At 44.9% G+C, this 17033-nt stretch overlaps 1 protein-coding gene across 5 annotated transcripts; it reads right to left on the bottom strand.

Annotated features, from left to right (window-relative positions):
• Nucleotides 1-1346: 1346 nt before the first annotated feature.
• LOC108934504 (protein zer-1 homolog) lies at nt 1347-16993 on the bottom strand. Of its 5 annotated transcripts, none has more exons than XM_018752379.2 (16): nt 16865-16991; nt 15397-15716; nt 14734-14884; nt 13451-13893; nt 12917-13090; nt 12303-12417; nt 8836-8982; nt 7891-8064; nt 7492-7707; nt 7150-7191; nt 6532-6651; nt 5916-6031; nt 5290-5478; nt 4965-5062; nt 3752-3854; nt 1347-3500 (listed from the first exon to the last, which is right to left on the bottom strand). In XM_018752379.2, exons 2-16 carry the CDS (start codon nt 15561-15563, stop codon nt 3443-3445), a joined length of 2313 nt encoding a protein of 770 aa, XP_018607895.1. In that variant the 5' UTR covers nt 15564-15716; nt 16865-16991; the 3' UTR covers nt 1347-3442. The 5 variants fall into 5 exon arrangements, with proteins under 5 accessions (XP_018607895.1, XP_018607904.1, XP_029108640.1 ...); XM_018752388.2 differs by having other exon boundaries at nt 15397-15713; XM_029252807.1 differs by lacking the exon at nt 16865-16991 and adding an exon at nt 16217-16245.
• Nucleotides 16994-17033: the final 40 nt, after the last annotated feature.

The following is a 17033-nucleotide window of genomic DNA, read 5'->3' as shown; positions in this document are numbered from 1 at the left end:
ACGCCCTGTGTTACCGGGTTAGGCTCCGGTTCACCACAACCCCGTATGGGACAAGCGGTTCAGAAAATGTGTGTGTGTGTGTGTGTGTGTGTGTTTTCTGTTGGTAATATGTACTAGATGACAGTTAAGACCGGGTAAAAAACTAAAAGAGCATGGTTGTCCATTCAAGACATGAAAGTTCCATCGCAAAATCCTAAATTCACTGTTCAACTTAAGATTTCACAAAGAATCAGTCTGTTGCCATCTGCAAGTAGCCTCTATACTAATGCATGGCTCCTCATATGATCCAGGATTCATTGCTCAAGTTGGCGTCACTAGTACTCCTTGTGATGCCTCACCTTGCTTGGCTCCTTCTCCACCCATTCAGGTCATCAGATAACTTGCCTACTCAGTCTGCTCCTCTCTACAGTGCAAAAAAATCGCAGAGTTCTCCTGTATCATTTGGTGGATCGAAATGGCTTTGGGCTAGAGACGGCCAGTATTTCACTTGCTCTTAGTTTTAGGTTTGGCTGCTGCAAGTTCATCGCTGGTGAAGCACAAATGCTGATAGCCACTAGAAAGGATGTGTCATCCTCATCCAGCAATGCACTTTCTTGGCCTACTGGGCCTCTCAGTTGGTGCCCGCTACCCCTGCAGTGCCCTTGAATAAATACTTACCCTGAGCGATGCTGTAAGAATACCCAGTTGTGCAAACAGTTATATACTGTAATGCTGAGCAGCTTACAATACAAACAACTTAAAGAACACAGTAAAGTACAGTAAACCTTAAAGAGCACATTAAATAAGAAAGGTGACCTTCGAAGTGTCTATTACCTTGCGTTCGTACAAATTCGCTCGCATGATCAAAGTATCATTCCAGCGCAGATAATACTGCGGCATACCATGTAACGTGTAGAACAATTCACCGTGTATTACAGTACTTTCGCCATTTCAGGATGTAGAAATTTGATGCAGTCTTAAAGCGCAAGTCAGAGGTCAGAGTTCATATTACAAGCTGGCTGGAAAGCACACAGCTGTCTAGCTTCCTATAATCTGCATAAATCTAACAGCATAACCCTCTGCGCCTACATGTAAAGCAAACTCTGACTGAACTCTCCAAGATGATAGTTGAGGCTCTACAGCTTCAGGGAAATAATATTTATCCTTGCTAAGCAGCAGAAAGTGAGCAATATTGAAAACCTGATTTTTCAGAAACAACATTTATTTCATTTTAATTAATCTGTATTCTTACAGTCAGTATACTGTAAAGCGGATCGTAGTAATCGCTCTAATGGTAAAAATTGATATTTGTGAAGATGCACATGATCAAGTTCTAGCTAAAGAAACCATGACACATCACTCCTGTTTTTCTTAGACGTTCTTCAAAATTTGATCAGACGTGGAAAGAAAACAAGGTGGAAAAATCAGACACCGCAGCTTTATTTTAATCAAAATCCTAAATGTATGAGAGAACTGAACCATTATACTAGTGAAAGAGAACCAAACGTGGCTCCCTTTTCAAGCAAACATTGTTTTTCCATATTCCCCTGTGTCATATACACACACACACACACACACACACACACACACACACACACACACACACACACAACCTGAGTTGTTTCTACTTAAGGGACAATGAAGAAAGATGTAAAAAAATAAGATGAGGGCATTATACTTCACCATCTGATTACCACTTATAGATAATATGATTCTTCCAAAATAAGTGAGAATTTCACTGCTCTTTAGTGTATTACAGTCTCTGACATCACTCCGACCGGCGCTCTACATTTAATTCTGACAACAAACCCAACACTAGTAAACATTAATGGTATCGCTATGAGTGTTTCTGATATACATACAAAACTCCCCAAATGAATATTACAACATTCCCCGCCATACAAACGTACCCAACGACTGACTGTCAAAATAGACTTGGCGGTCGTAAAATTAACAAAAGACAAAACCCTGGGAATCCAAATGACACTAGGGAATAACAATTAAATTATGCATCTACAACTCTAAAGGTCCACCTCGACACTCCATGCTCGGGTATCATAACACATCATGTTTTTAGAAAAGAGTAACAAGAACTCATTTGTCCTAAAAAGGTAGACAAACTTGTTTAAAATCTTGTCCGTACCACATAGCTATGTTTCACAATTACGTTAAAATCATTTGATAAATAATCCCAGCATTTCATCTACATGGGGGGTGGAGGATGACATCATAAACATTTTGGTTTTGAACACTGTACCATGATGTTATTTACATAAATGCCTGGTAAAGAGTTGACAATGTTCTGAAACACTTTTGAACAGGACTTACATTGACCTGTAAAATAATCCGTGGAATTCTTTCTGATCGACATGATTCATTTGAAGTGCACAGCACAACCCTTTTAACGATGACAAAATGAAATCATTTGAGTTCTGTAAATTAAAGACCATGAAAAAAATCACACAGATATTGCAAGCAAAACCTTTAAGATTCTGCACTCATTGTAACAGCATATTTTTATAGAAATATGCTATTATAGTTCTTTAACTGAAAATAAAGCCACATTAAAAGAATGCCATCGGCAGACATCTCTTGGGAGAGTATTTAACTGGCATTTTAGTTTCAGAGGAGTGTGTTTTAATCTTCATAGCAGGCTGCTCAAGGGAAAATTTTACTTGGTCATAGTATTCCCAGACTGTTTTTAAATCATGACATAAAAAGAGTGAGTAACAAAAATGTGCTTCAACTACATACAAAGCAGACAAGCAGCAATCTTCCACATGCTTGATAAATGCTCGATATCACGAGGGAAGACTTCCTGTTGCCCACAAGGGGACACGATGGACATGAAAACAGACCCAAAGACCAATTTAACCACTTAATAATCCCCACACAATCCAGGGCTTCTGTTGACGACTAGCTCAGCGGTAAAGGGTCAGACTAGAGCTTCGTGGCAGAAATGGGAACTCTCCCTCCTGGGCAGTACATGTACCATGAGAGGCAGGGCAGTGACATTCAGAGGGGACATCACTGTTTAATTGAGGTGTTCAACAAAACGTACTGTGCGGAATCCAAGCTCGTACACGATGGCCTCTCAGCGAGGAGAAACGCCTCGAGCGCTTCTTTCTCATCTTACAGTAAAGTAACAGACGTCTCCCATATTGTTGTGTTTCCTCAGACACACCCACACAAAAAGAGAACAAAACCATATAAGTCGTACAAGTAAAGCTTATCGTGTGCAATACCACAGAAAAGATCCAGTGCGCCACACGTCTCCGTACCGCTGTCACACTGAGCAGCTCCTCCCGAAAACACTGGCCGAGAAGCGAAGATCCCCCCCGTCTAGACACTACAGTAAACTGATGCGCACAGTTGCCTCTGGTGCGAGATGGAAAACAAAAGTCTGTTTCTCTCTCTCTCCTTCTCTTCCATGTCTTCTAGCGTTTGCCCTTGCTGTCACCATTTACCTCCCAGTGTCCATGGGGTCCTCCTTGAAGTTTCCACAATGCTCCATCACCTTCCTGGAGGCAAGAGAGAAAACCTCAACCACCAGCCCAAATCACAATAACATGTCACACATTTGTCTGTAATAAGCCTTACAAATGCCCAAAATTCTGTCAAAAAATGTTCTACTAAAGAGAAATAAGATTAGAGTGGACCATCTAGCCCTTGGTCAATGCCCTACGCCCTTAACGGATTTATACACTGCACTACTTGTTTAAAATTTGCTCTCTTGGGCTTATGAGGATGGCTCAAGAGAAGAGACTTGTACCTTGCCATGTCCTTGGTCTCTTCATGTGATGTCTGGAGCTCTAGTACTCTCTGCAGAAGAGCCATCCCACCCTCCTTAATCAGTAGTGGGCAGTACTTACTCGCTGGTGGAACAAGAAGCAATTAAATGACACTTTAGATGTACTGTTGTTTCAAGAGATTGGACAATAACAGAAACACCTAAACGCACATTAATATCAAGGACCCAACAAGGTGTAGGGGCACCCTTTGACTTCAGAACAGCTTCAGTCCTTCTTGGAAGACTTATGCAAATGTGGAACTGTGTGTAGTGGGACACTGCACTGGTCTTCAAGAAGAAAAGCCTCCAGGTCCTTGAAGGATGAGGAGAGTGGAAACCAATTTCACACTTTCCACTCTAGAACTTCCCATAAAGGTTCAATGATGTTGAGATGTACAGTTTTTGTTGAGATTGGGACATGAGGCACCGATTCAATTCTGTGGTCATTTTTGAGGCTAAACTTTTGGGGCCTTTAGTGAGTATCTTGTACCATCTTTGAGACTCCTCACCTTAGCATATTAATTAATTATGCAGCTTTTGTGACCGACACACTGACAACTGAAACACTCCTTCTGTTGGTTGCCTCATGTTGCTTTGAATTCACTATCAAAGTGCTAATTTCCAGACCTCTTTCATAGCTTTCTCTCACTCACACTCACTCACACTCACACACAGCTAATTGGCAATCAACCCAATATGTCTCACCTTTGCAGCTATACCTGTAATTGTGATCCAGACTCTTCAAAGTTAAGTTGATTTTTCATGTTGGGTTTATATTATTTTGTCCAGCCCGTGTATATAACAGTGATCTGCTAGTGACTTAATCTGGTGAGTGGATAAAACACAAAGCGACCCTGGTAGGTCCATCCTGGACATGTCCAAGCCCCAGGTACAGCCAATTTACCATTTTGACTGAATAGAAGCTTTGGCTGTGCAGACTTGAATGTAGAGATTTGATTTTGATGATGTACTTTGCGCTTTGAACATTTCTTTGTGTTTGGAAAGGCCAGTGCCTGTTCATCAAGTGACTCCTTTTTGCTAAGGGCTTTGTGAGTATTTAGCTGCTAAGTATGGGGAAAAGAAATAATAACAAATAATTAAAAACTCCTGAAAACACACCCACAACTGCTCTCCCTGGTCACTCCCAGCATACTACAGAGACCGCGTAAACTGGTCCAGAGGACACGGCACTCACGATAAACAGACACCAGGTTGTACAGAGCCCACGTGGCCCAGTGCTGGCTGACTGGTGAAATACTCTGGGGCAGCAGGCGGAGGATTGGTTCAAAGGACCTAAAGGGACAGGAGAAGTGCAGATATCTGTAAAACTTCACATTCATACTTCGAGAAATGTGCTTGGTGCCATATTGGCCTGGAGTCCTTTCCAAGACAACATGACTGGCCCACTGAGCTGAGCCCTATTTTAGTTTCCTGTAGATACCATCGGCTGTGTCCTAGGTACCCTGACCTACATCTCTGAAGTACATGGACTACTGAACTCCTGTCACAGGAGCTCCCACCTGTAGTTGATGTTTCTGCGCGAACTGACGTCCCAGCTCTGGATGGCATCCCACATCCGGTCCATGACCTCATCCCGGCACGGCTCCACCATGGCCCAGGCCTCAGGTCCGTCAAACATGATGTGGGAAAGCACCCCACACGCGTTGTAGGATACCTCGATCCCGTCCGCCTTGCTATCCAGCAGGTTACTGTGCAGACACACACACACACACACACACACACACACACACACCATGTGCTCAGCATGCTACATTCAATTCTCTGATAGAAACCAAGAGTCTTGAAAGACAGGCTGGCCTCGTCACCAAGCTCCGGGACTCATACGAAGTGGGTGGCAACGCTGAACATGGGGTGCGGTGCCGCTGCTGAAATTTTAAGCCATGCTCTTAACTCCTCTCTTCCATTTAATAATTCAACAGTACAGGTGGGTAAAATGTGGAATTGTTACTGATAAAGTGTGATGGAGGGAGTCTGTTGTTCTTCAGTGTCATGAAGTGTTTTTGTGGATTTTAAATTAGCCACCAACACAAATGACATATTTAACCACATGCCTTTCTTAATGTCACTCTTTGATAGCAAGTGGGAAAGCCAAAAAAAAAGAAAAAAAAAAAAGCGCAGCTCTCACCTGAATACCGTGATGAATTGCGGGGTCATCAGCTGAGGCCGAAGGGCCTTCACCTCTGCCACATTACCCAGCAGCCCCAGCATGTTGCGATGTAGCTCCTGCTTGTCGGGGAACTCCTATAAGGAGGGAGACATTTGGATTGATGTGCTCTTATTTTTAAGACTTGTCCTAAACAAATAATTTTACCACTAGTGGAACAAGAGTCAGGGACGCTGACCGATTAGCCTCTTTGGAACTCATGGTGCCTCATGTTGCTTTGAAATATCAAAAACAATTGTCAGACTATTTTACTAGCTGATACATACTTCTAACTGCAACTGACTCACCTTTGCAGCTGAGTTTGTAACTGTGGTTAGTGATTTCAAAGTTCAACTCCTTTTCCACCTGGTGTTTGCTGTTGCCCACCTCTTGTACGAATGTAGACAAAGTCTGCAGTTTCTCTGTGTGCGTCTTTCCTGTTTCTGCGCTGCTCTGACCCAGTGCTGTTGCTCTTTTTCACCAATAAAAAACTCCAGTGATTTGTGATTGCTCTTGACACAACCCACATTTCCCTCACTTCCCCCTCTGCCCCATTACCCCTCTTTGAACCCAAAGGATGGGGATCAGACCTCCTCACCTTCAGACACTCCAGGAAGAGTGCCATGCCACTGCGATCGAGGAACATCTGACAGTTGTCCGGTGTCTCATCTGTGATGTTCCACAGCGCACTCCAGGAGAACTCCATTACTTGGTCACACTAAATCCAGAAATGGGAGAACATGCTGGAAATACGTAGAATATTACATTATATTAATTCATTTATCTGATGCTTTTCTCCAAAGCGTAAAGCTACCTACAGTTCTTTATCCATTTATAGAGCTGGACAACTTTACCGGAGTAATTTATGGTAAGTACCTTGCTCAACAGTAAAACAAATGGAAGTGGGATTTGAACCTGCAACTTTGGGTCCAAAGGCAGCATCTCTAACCATTATGCCACATAGATAAATTACACAGCAACACGCAGGCCTGCCACTGCTGGAGCAAGATCTCATTATTACATTTCAGAATTTTTCATACAAAATCTTTGTATTTTTTCCCTGTTACATAGAAAAGTTTGCTGCACGAAGCTACGCGACAAACACTGTCGTCGGGACAGCAGTTCGGTCTGTGACCACCGTGACTCATTTTTCCAACGCTTGTGTTTGAGATGGAGCCAGTTGGTGTCGGAGCTACACCAGACTTGGAAAACTCACCAATTTATCTTGCAGCTTCTTCTGTATCAAGTTCAGCATTGTCTAAGAAAACGGAGGGAAAGAAATGGAGAGATGCTAACCCTGTACACTGTAATGCAACTTCCAAGTCATAACAGTCCAGTCAAAACCCAGTAGAGCTGAAGAAGTTCACAGTAAACTCTTCTACCGTGACACCTTCACAAATAGTGATTTTATATGTTTTACAGAAGAACAGGTAACACAAATCTGGCAGTGGCTGAAATAGTAGTAATTAATAAGGCTAATAATTAACTTGCAATATTTTTAGTATCACAGTACGGCATTTTTCGTGTGCGCACCCTAAAAGGCCCTCACAGGCTGTACCTTGACAAAGCCCATCTTGCCCACAGCTTCCTTGTGGTCATTGTCCACCTGGCACACGAGGGCATTGCAGAGGTGCACAGCGATGCGCTGAATGGACTCGTCCTGCCGCGTCGGCTCCAAGATGCGCAAGAGCAGCTGGTTCACTCGGTGGTACTGGAACTCCAGCTCCTCCGGGATGCTGAAGTTGCATAGTGTCAGGCAGCAGTTCCTTTGGACCTGGGGGGGGGGGGGGGGGAGCATAAGGCCAGGAAGAGGGCATAAAGGCCACCCGCAGGAGTGTGAGTAGGATGAACTGGTGACGCTCACTGAATACCAGTGACCAGCTGTACAAGACACTTAAAATTCTCATGTGACAATTTCACATTACTCTTATGTTTGACTTCTGTCCCCTTCACCCACCGTAACCTCCTGATACTGCTCCATGCCATTCAGCACCACCTGAATGACCTGCCGCCGGAGCTTCACGCTTTGGTCGGTACGGTATTCTGTGTTGGTCAGGTAAAATAGCGCTGCGCTGCCCGTCACCTGAATGCTCTTGTCGTACTTGTGGCATTTGAGGGCAGCGATCACCAACTGAGGAGTTAGATTGTAGATATACATGGTCAGAGCTGGTGAACCACAGCACACAATGCAGCAAAAAAAAGGTGAAGAGTAATTGTGGTAACGGAATAGCAATTAGCCGCCTGCATAATGAACAAAATCATTCAGATTTCTTTAGTTTTCTCCAAAGCGACTTCCAACGAACTCTATGTAGTGTTATCAGCCCACACACCTTATTCACCGCAGTGACTTACACTGCTAGATACACTACTTATACTGGCTCATTCATCCATACAACAGTGGAACACACACATGCTCTCTGTCACTCACACACTATGGGGGAACCTGAACAGCATGCCTTTGGAGTGTGGGAAGAAACCAGAGCATCAAGAGGAAACCCACGCAGACACAGGGAGAACATGCAAACTCCACACAGACTAAGTGGGGATCGAACCCACGTCCTCTCGCACCACCCATACGCTATGAGACAGCAGCGCTACCTGCTATGCCACCGTGCTGCCCACAATTGTAAATCACAAATCACAATTGTAAGTTATTTATAAGCAAATTATTAGCAAGGAAATCAAATGAAATATGTTCATTCTGTAACTCGGTCTGAATCCATTCTGTGTTCACGCTTTTTCAGACGTGAAGGTAACATGCTCAGACTAAATGGGGAAAATGGCGTATATTAAACCAGTGAGGTGAGTGAGTTAGTGGAAAACAGGAAGGTCGAAGGCAGATGATGAGCGGATGTCTAAGAGGAGGGCAGGTGAACGGTCCGCAGGGGGTAGCGTTCCCCACCTTTAGGGCCCGAAGCAGCTGATTGCAGTGCTGTATCCTGGCGATGTCGAAAAGCTGGTTGATGGCTCTGTGTGCTAATTCCGGCCGGAACTCAGTGTAAGCCTCGATGGCGTTTAGAATCTGATCCTCATTTTTCCCTCCTGTGACCTGGGCAGAGCCGAGACACAGGTATGAATGAATGAATAACGTGCCCATGTTATGATTGCAGTCTACTACGTACACACATTTGCACAAACACACTAGTGTTCCAAAGTTTGGAATTGGCCAGAAATGTTCTTGATGAATTAGTACTTTTATTTACCAAGGTATCAATACATTAATTAGAAATGATAGTCAACACACTGAATGTCAAAATTTTTATTTCATGTTACTGTTCAGTGCATCAAACTTTGCATTCATCAAAGAATCCTCCATTTGCAACAACTACAGTTTTGCAGACCTTTGGCATTCTAGCTGTCAGTTTCTGAAGCTATCCGGAAGAAATTTTAACCCACGTCTTCTGTAACTCCTCCCAGAAATGACACTGGCTGGTAGGACAACTTTCTCTGACCTTATGGTGAAGCTCCTCCCACAAGAGCTCAACAGGGTTGAGATCTGGCAATTGTGTTGGCCAGTCCTTCAAACACAGTACTCTAGCTTCCTGTTTCTTAAACCAAATAGCTGTTGCATTGCTTAGAAGTACACTTTGTACTGTTGTCCTGCTACATGATGAAAAGGGATGACAAGGGATGCCATAACGCTTGTAAAAGCGTCTGCTAAATGAATGAATGTAAAATAGAATGGTAACCGTTCTGGTTCAGTATTCCATGCACTCTGTGTAAATCTCCCACCTTACCAGCACCAAAGCAGCCCCATACCATTACACTTCCTCCGCCACGCTTGACAGAAGCCATCAAGCACTCCTCCAGTATCCTTTCATTTGTTCTCCGTCTCACAGATGTTCTACTCCTTGATACAAAACACCTCATACTTAGGACTTAAGGCTGAAGACTCCTCCATCCAAAATACTCTTTTTTCCATTCATCCACTGTCAAATGTGTGAAATGAAAATTTGAGCAATTCCAAACTTCTGAACACTAGTGTATGTCCACCAATTTCTCACATAATGAAGTTAGTTTGTTCAGTGAAATCACCCTATTAGGCACATTTAATGTTACTAAAAATAGGTCACTTAAAACAGTGAAATAAACACAAATTAATTAAAGCACCAAAATCAATTTACAGGAAAAAAAAAATGGCACCTAAAATTATAAGAATACAGAAAATATTTTTATGGATGACAATGACAACACAAAAATATGTAGCAAGATTTGTAACAAACATTATTTCTAGATTGTCTTCTGTTTTTCTATTTATTCATGCATTATCAATAATTGCTTGTGTAACGTAGGGTGGCAGGGGTCTTAAGTGTGCTCTGCAAATATACAATATAGAACAAGACACAGTACTGCTTGAAGGTATGTGAAGCCCTGGTGTCCCTTAGTTTCACCACAAAATGGTGAATGGGAAGCAGTCTTTTTAATGACAATATATGATCAGTACCATGTGTTGGTTTAGAAGAAATCATGCATGTAGTAGAAACAAATTAAGTAGCGCAGGTACAAAAATAAGTGAACCCCAAAGTTTCATCGGTTAAACCAATAAAGTAGGTAAGTGGAATCAGGTGTGTAAATCATAATTTTGTAAATTTAAGATTTAAAAATTATATTTTATTGTAATATTTTATACAAGAACAATGACCATGCCTATAATGTTCACATACTTACAAGCAGCACTATATGCTATACACTGGACGTACACATTCTGATAATCTAGCTCATGGATTGCTAATGACCACCGCCTATGTTTCACTGCAAAGCACACTGACTCTATGCTGTTACATTTACATTTATTCATTTAGCTGACGCTTTTCTCCAAAGCAACTTACAGTGCTGAGGTTACAATTATTTACCCATTTATACAGCTGGGTAATTTTACTGGAGCAATTTAGGGTAAGTACCTTGCTCAAGGATACTACAGCTACAGGTGAGGCTCGAACCTGCAACCTTTGGGTCTAAAGGCAGTAGCTCCACTACACTACTAGTGTTACCAACAGCTGTTTGATTGGTTCTTCATTTGATCGCAAGAATAAGACTATTAACAGCAGAGGAAGAACAATGTCCCAATCACCCTTTATTTAACCCTTTCCTAGAGGTAGAAGGGCACACAACTCTGAATTAAACCAGAGAAAGCACATCCCCCTCTCAAAGTTTGCAAAGCAGGATTTTGTTCACATGTGTTTTGCAGTATTGTACTACTTCAATTGAATTTTTTTTAAAATTTTCCTTGGACAGTTTTTTCAGGATGCATACATACAGTACTGTGCAAAAGTTTTAGGCACTTGGTTGGGGGAAAAAGCTGTAAAGTGAGAATGCTTCCAAAAATAATGCTCTTAATTAATAAAACTTCCTACAAAGTTGAGTAACCATTCATCGTCAACAACCGCTTGTCCCAAGTGGGGTTGTGGCAGATTTGGCCAGGTTCCACTTTCTGGTGGGTCTGGGGTTCAAGTCCCGCTTGGGGTGCCTTGTGATGGACTGGCGTCCCGTCCTGGGTGTGTCCCCTTCCCCTCCAGCCTTCTGCCCTTTGTTGCCGGGTTAGGCTGCGGTTCGCCTCGAGACAAGCGGTTTCAGACAGTGTGTGTGTGCTTTTTCTTTCTTTCTTGACATACAAAACCCTTATCGTAATACTGTAACTTTTTGCAAAAGGAATGCTTAGAAATCTAAAATATGCTCTTTCCCATTAACACTAATGCAGAAGACAATAAATACATAAAACAAGTATTTTTATGAAACATCTAAGTGCCTAAGACTTTTGCACAGTGCTGTAAGAGCAAATTTATTTGTGTTTTGATGTAATAAAACAGTGTATAATGTCAGGAACAACGGACGCTGACTCCCCTATGTAGTCCATTGTTCCGAGGACAGACTACATTTTCATTAGCTGCTGTCGATGTTTTCGTCGCACAACTCGAGCGGAAGTGGGGAGCTAGTGCACCAAAGTCCATGCACGCACGCACGCACGCGCGCGCACACACACACACACACACACACACACACACACACGTGCACACACTACAGGCAATGTGAATTGAACGACTGTGCACCTTACTGCACACATATAAGTTTGTTACATATTTCAGTGATTAAAAACAAAATGGTAATGAAATGGGGGAAAAAAAAAAAATACCCAGAGAGTAATATTTGACAGCGAAAAATTTAATAGAGCAAACTTCGGGCTAAAGGAGAGACGATAAGAACTACAAGAGAAAAGCTCACTGATCAACAAACCAATTTTTAAAACAGGCAAAAGTGCACTCAGTAAAACCCTGCACATAACCAGATTTCTTTCAAGTTATTTAAACAGACTATATATAAGTTATGCGTGTGCGTGTATACATTTTCTTTTATATAATGCAGCTACCCTACCTTGTACGCCGGTATGTGTGTCAAATTACAAAGCGTCGTGTCGTACAGCCCCAAGAACTGCAGCGGCCTCTTCAGCTCTCGCAGAGGAAGGATGCTGCTCTTACACGGCTCGATGCTGCACAATGAAAGCAGACAAAATGGGCAGAACTACATCAGTACTTTGAGCGAAAGCTTTCGTCAGTCTCGCTCATCCTTAAACCCACAGCATGAGACCCTGAGCTCCTCAAGAATGCGCTTACATAATGACCAGTACGGACAAACCAGGCAAATTCCTAACGACGTGCTGCAAAACAACACGGACGCAAAAAATGCAAATTATGTCATCTTTTCCAAATAACTTTTTGGCCAGATGAGTTTACATTTATTCATTTAGTTGACGCTTTTCCCCAAAGCAACCTATAATGTTCAGCTACCGTTACCCATTTGTACAGCTGGGTAATTTTCCTAGAGCGACACAGAGTAAGTACCTTGCTCAGGGGTACTACAGCTAGAGCTGGGATTCGAACCTGTGCTCTTTGGGTCCAAAGGAAGCAGCTCTAACTACAACACTACCACTGAGTTTAGAATATGAGCTCGGCAAATAAAATTTAAAGTGGAAGTGTTGGGTTACTCACCTGGGGCGGCCCAGAGCATCTTCCAAGTGTGGGACAGCACAATTGTCCAGCATTGTGTGCCCTGAGATGTCCAAGGACACCAGATGGGTAAGGCTTTGTACAATATTCGTCAGCATATTCCTTGTCAGTTTGAACTTGCAGCTACGCCGACTCTCTCTCGAGATGTCCAGATGCCTAGACGGAGGAGGCCACAGAGAGGAGAGACAAATCCAGCACTCCGTCTGGCACTGCTCACAAAGTGCAATACTTTTGCTAGTAGTCCATCTAGCTGCCGTTAAAAAAATGTAATCACGCACCCAAAAAAAAATACACACCCTGAAGTGGACACCAGTGAACTCATACACACAGCCGCACACAAATTTGCACAGTTGAAGACGTAAAGTCCCACGTTCACTTGCAAAACATACGTTTAGAGCCTGGGTGTGAAGCTAAGTACCCAGAGCACTGCAGTAAATTTTTACCTTGCAGCCCTGTAAGTATAAGGCTATTGGCTGAGCAACCATGTAGACGTATTACTTTTACTTTAAAGCTTACCGGAGCTGGCTCATTTGTAAGATGGTCTGGACGAGCTCCTCACACAGGTCTACATTGTACAGTACCAGCGAAGCCAGGCGCTCCCGCCACTGGGTTAGGAAGGCTGCCCGGGCCAGGTGGACACCAGAGAGGTCCAACGAGGTCAGCGTAGTTAGAGGCCTCAACAAGGACTCCACGTCAACCTCTGTGGGCAAGCCACCCAGGTTCAGCAACCGCAGCCTGCTGAAGCCCTGGAAGCTGAAGTCCAAGTCCAAGTGCCGGCGGACGGGCCGTCCCTCTTCGTCCGCCTCGCTACACGCCAGAGGTGCCGCCCCTTTCCTGTAGAAGATGTTGTTGCATCCAAAGAGGCTGAGGGAGACCAGGGTTTGCCGGAAGCAGGAAAGCGTTTTCAAGCTGCGAGACGATAGGTTGGTGCAGTTTGTCAGGTGGAGCTCAATGAGATCCTAACAGGATTGACAGAGGGGGTTGATAAGAAAACAAAAGATCAATAAAATACTGTAGCTGGCAGTTTAAACAATGAGCACATCTACTCATTTAGCTGACACGTCTCTCCAAAGCGACTTAAAACCATTTGGCCATTTACGCAGATGGAAACTTTTGATCGGAGCAATTAAGGTATAAACTCCTTGCTCAAGGGCACTGCAGAAAAAGGTGGGGTTGGAACCTGCGACCTTTGGAGCCAAAGGCAGCAGCTGCAACCACCATGCCACCTGCTGCCTGTCCAGTTTAACAAAAAAGACAGACTTATCAAATTCTCCTGCGAGAGGATTAAAACTCGAATGATACTGATGACACGCAACAGCCAGGAGTACATGTACAGCTCTTGAACACTTCAACACATGTTCACATGGACCACACAAAGGTGTGTTTACATAAGATACAGAAATATTTAACTGAGACAGGAGACACTGTGTAGGCTAAGCGCATGGATTCGTGACCCGAAGGGTGTTTGTTCACGTCCCAAACGCTGCACCTACTGTTATACACCTGTCCAAATTACTTGCCCTTAAGCACTCCAATATAAACGCCCAGTTCTGTTAATGGGTGAAATACTGCTAATCAATCACTTAAAATAAAAACATAAGCAACAAATCTGTGTCTCTGCAAAAAAAAAAAGTGTCTCTCAGGTAGCAGAACTTTCAAACAGTCAACAGTTTAAGAGCTGAAGGGACCATGTCACATATATCAGATATTGAAGGGTATTTTCCTTGCAGAATAAAATAAACCAGACGTCAGACACGGTGACATTGCTATCTGTGGACTGGTTCTCCAAGGGGCAGCACCTGTTTCCCAATTGCCTCAAGGTCTCGGTCTCTAACAACGTCCTCTCGCAGCTGGACCCTGGACAGCCTGGTGCTGTGGGGGTCCGAGAAGAGCAGGAAAAAGCCGCCGTATTCCTCAAAGTCACTGTCCGTGTGAACCAGATCCATGTACCTGAAGTATAAACAGAAACAAAAACGGCATTATTTTCAATGTCTATATATCTCCAAAAAAAAATTAAATTATTACTAGGAAGGTGATCAGGAATCATTGATATTCTGAGCTTTATGCAGCTACTCCTGTGATGAACGTTGATTCATATGGTGGAAAGAAAGAAAGTAACTGCACTTAAGAATCACACGTCTGCATCGAAGTGTCTCTTCCTGCTAATGTAGTGAACGCCTTGTATTTTCTATGAGATGCTGGTCACTTTGGAGAAAAGCGTCTGATAAATGAATGTATGCGCACGTAAATGCGATGGGCGGCCGATCGGAGCCGTGCGGAAACGGACTGGTTTTCTCGTAGAGGCGGCGGACACATTTCAGCTGGAAAAAGCAGAAAACCAAGCACGACACACAAATGCCGCAGCAATGAGCGGTTTAGGGAACTCTCGTGCGGCGATGAAGCCGAGAGACTCGGCGGTGTTAAGGGAGACGGGGGAGGGGCGCGACCCCAGACGCACGTACGCATTAACGAGCTTGTCGCAGATCTCGCTGGGAAGGAAGATGTCCGGTCGCAGCCGAGGCCGGTTCTTGTCGCCGGCGTAGCACATGGTCCGGCACAGGTTTCGCAGGCAGTAGGTTAGGGTTAGCGTGATGAGGGACTCCGGGTCGTCTCCCACTTTGGACGCCATGGCGACTCTTCCCTGCCTCCTTCCGCCCGACCCGTCCAAAGATGGGGCGAGAGCAGCTGGCCCGGAGGCTGGCGGACGGGGATGGCCGGGTCCTCACACCGCAGGCATCGGGGACAGGCGAGGCAAGGACAAGGACACAGGGCCAAGTGTCTGCTAGAAAATCACGTGCAAATCAAATGTCACACAATGGGTTGCCACTGTTCAAAACAACAACAATGCCAGCCCTGCACAGCCACGTGCGCCAATGAGAGTAGTAACAAAAAAACAGATTCATACTAAGGGTTACTAATAATAATAATAATAATAATAATAATAATAATAATAATAATAATAATAATATTTTTACGAAGACTCCGTTTTGCCGGTATCCATCGAGACACTCGGAAAAATGCACACGTGACGCCGTCGCGGAGGGAACGCGCACGAAGTGACACACGCTGCGACACACACACCTTCTCAGCCAGAGCGATACACACAGTCAGCGTGTGGCGAAGCGCGCGTTTGTCGGGATCGCGCTCCCGCACGTGCCCGCGCAGCGCAGACACACTGACTGAGTGACAGGACCGACGTGCGGCGGTCGATGCTCGACTCGGCCGGGGCTGGTCTGACTCCCCACCCCGGTAACACCTCTTCGCGAGCCGGCGGCTACTCACTCACTGCAGAGCGCGCGCGGTTCGCTGCCCCCCTCGTTCGTCCTTCCAACAATCCAGGACCCCCCGGGCTCTCGCGACTGCACCCCCTGAGTATTAAATTAATTATTATTTTGCAGCTGACTCACTTGAGTCTCTAGTCTCTTGACTAACAGTAACACGCTCGCCGTTTCGGAGCAGCGCAAAAACTTCGCGTGCGGATAATGTCATGTCATGTGTGGCGCGAAAAAGGAAGGGAGCGAAAGTGGAACGAGTTTCCGAGGCCAAACAAAACAACAAGTTTCGGAACGAGTTTTCGTTTCGCTCGGCACTGCAGGCCGGCGCCCGCCGCCGCCGCCGCCGCCGGGGGCTCGAGCCCTGTCAGTTAACGGTGAGGCGCGCGTCCCCCTGCTTCGCCAACCCAGCCAGCGTGACGTGTGTCTGGGGAGCTCCGCGCAGGACAGGACAGACAGGAGGAGGAGGAGGAGGAGGAGGACGAGGGAGCGCAGTAGGACAGGGCGGCGCAGCGAGCCCGTAGCTACCACTACTACTACTAGCACTGCTGCAGCTGCCGAGGAGGAGGGCAGGTGAAATGAAAAAACAGCCCGCAGAGCGGCCGCGGAGGACTGTGTCAGCGCCCCGGAGGAGCGCCGTGTGTGAGGCGGCGCCCACCTTGAGCCGTCCCGCCGCTCGCCGCTCCGCTCAGCTCCGCTTTATGGCCCTTTTTCACCGTTCGTCTTCTGCTTTCGCTCCGGTTTGCGTCCCACCAGCTGTCAACAAAACAATCAACGCTTCCAGTTCACCGCGGCGCGGAGCGAGGAATTACTTCCTGCGCTGTGGG

This window comes from Scleropages formosus, chromosome 6, assembly GCF_900964775.1.
Source record: "Scleropages formosus chromosome 6, fSclFor1.1, whole genome shotgun sequence".
NCBI classification, from domain to species: domain Eukaryota; kingdom Metazoa; phylum Chordata; class Actinopteri; order Osteoglossiformes; family Osteoglossidae; genus Scleropages; species Scleropages formosus.
The sequence above is the reverse complement of the archived record's forward strand: the minus strand, read 5'-3'. Positions and strand labels throughout refer to the sequence as shown.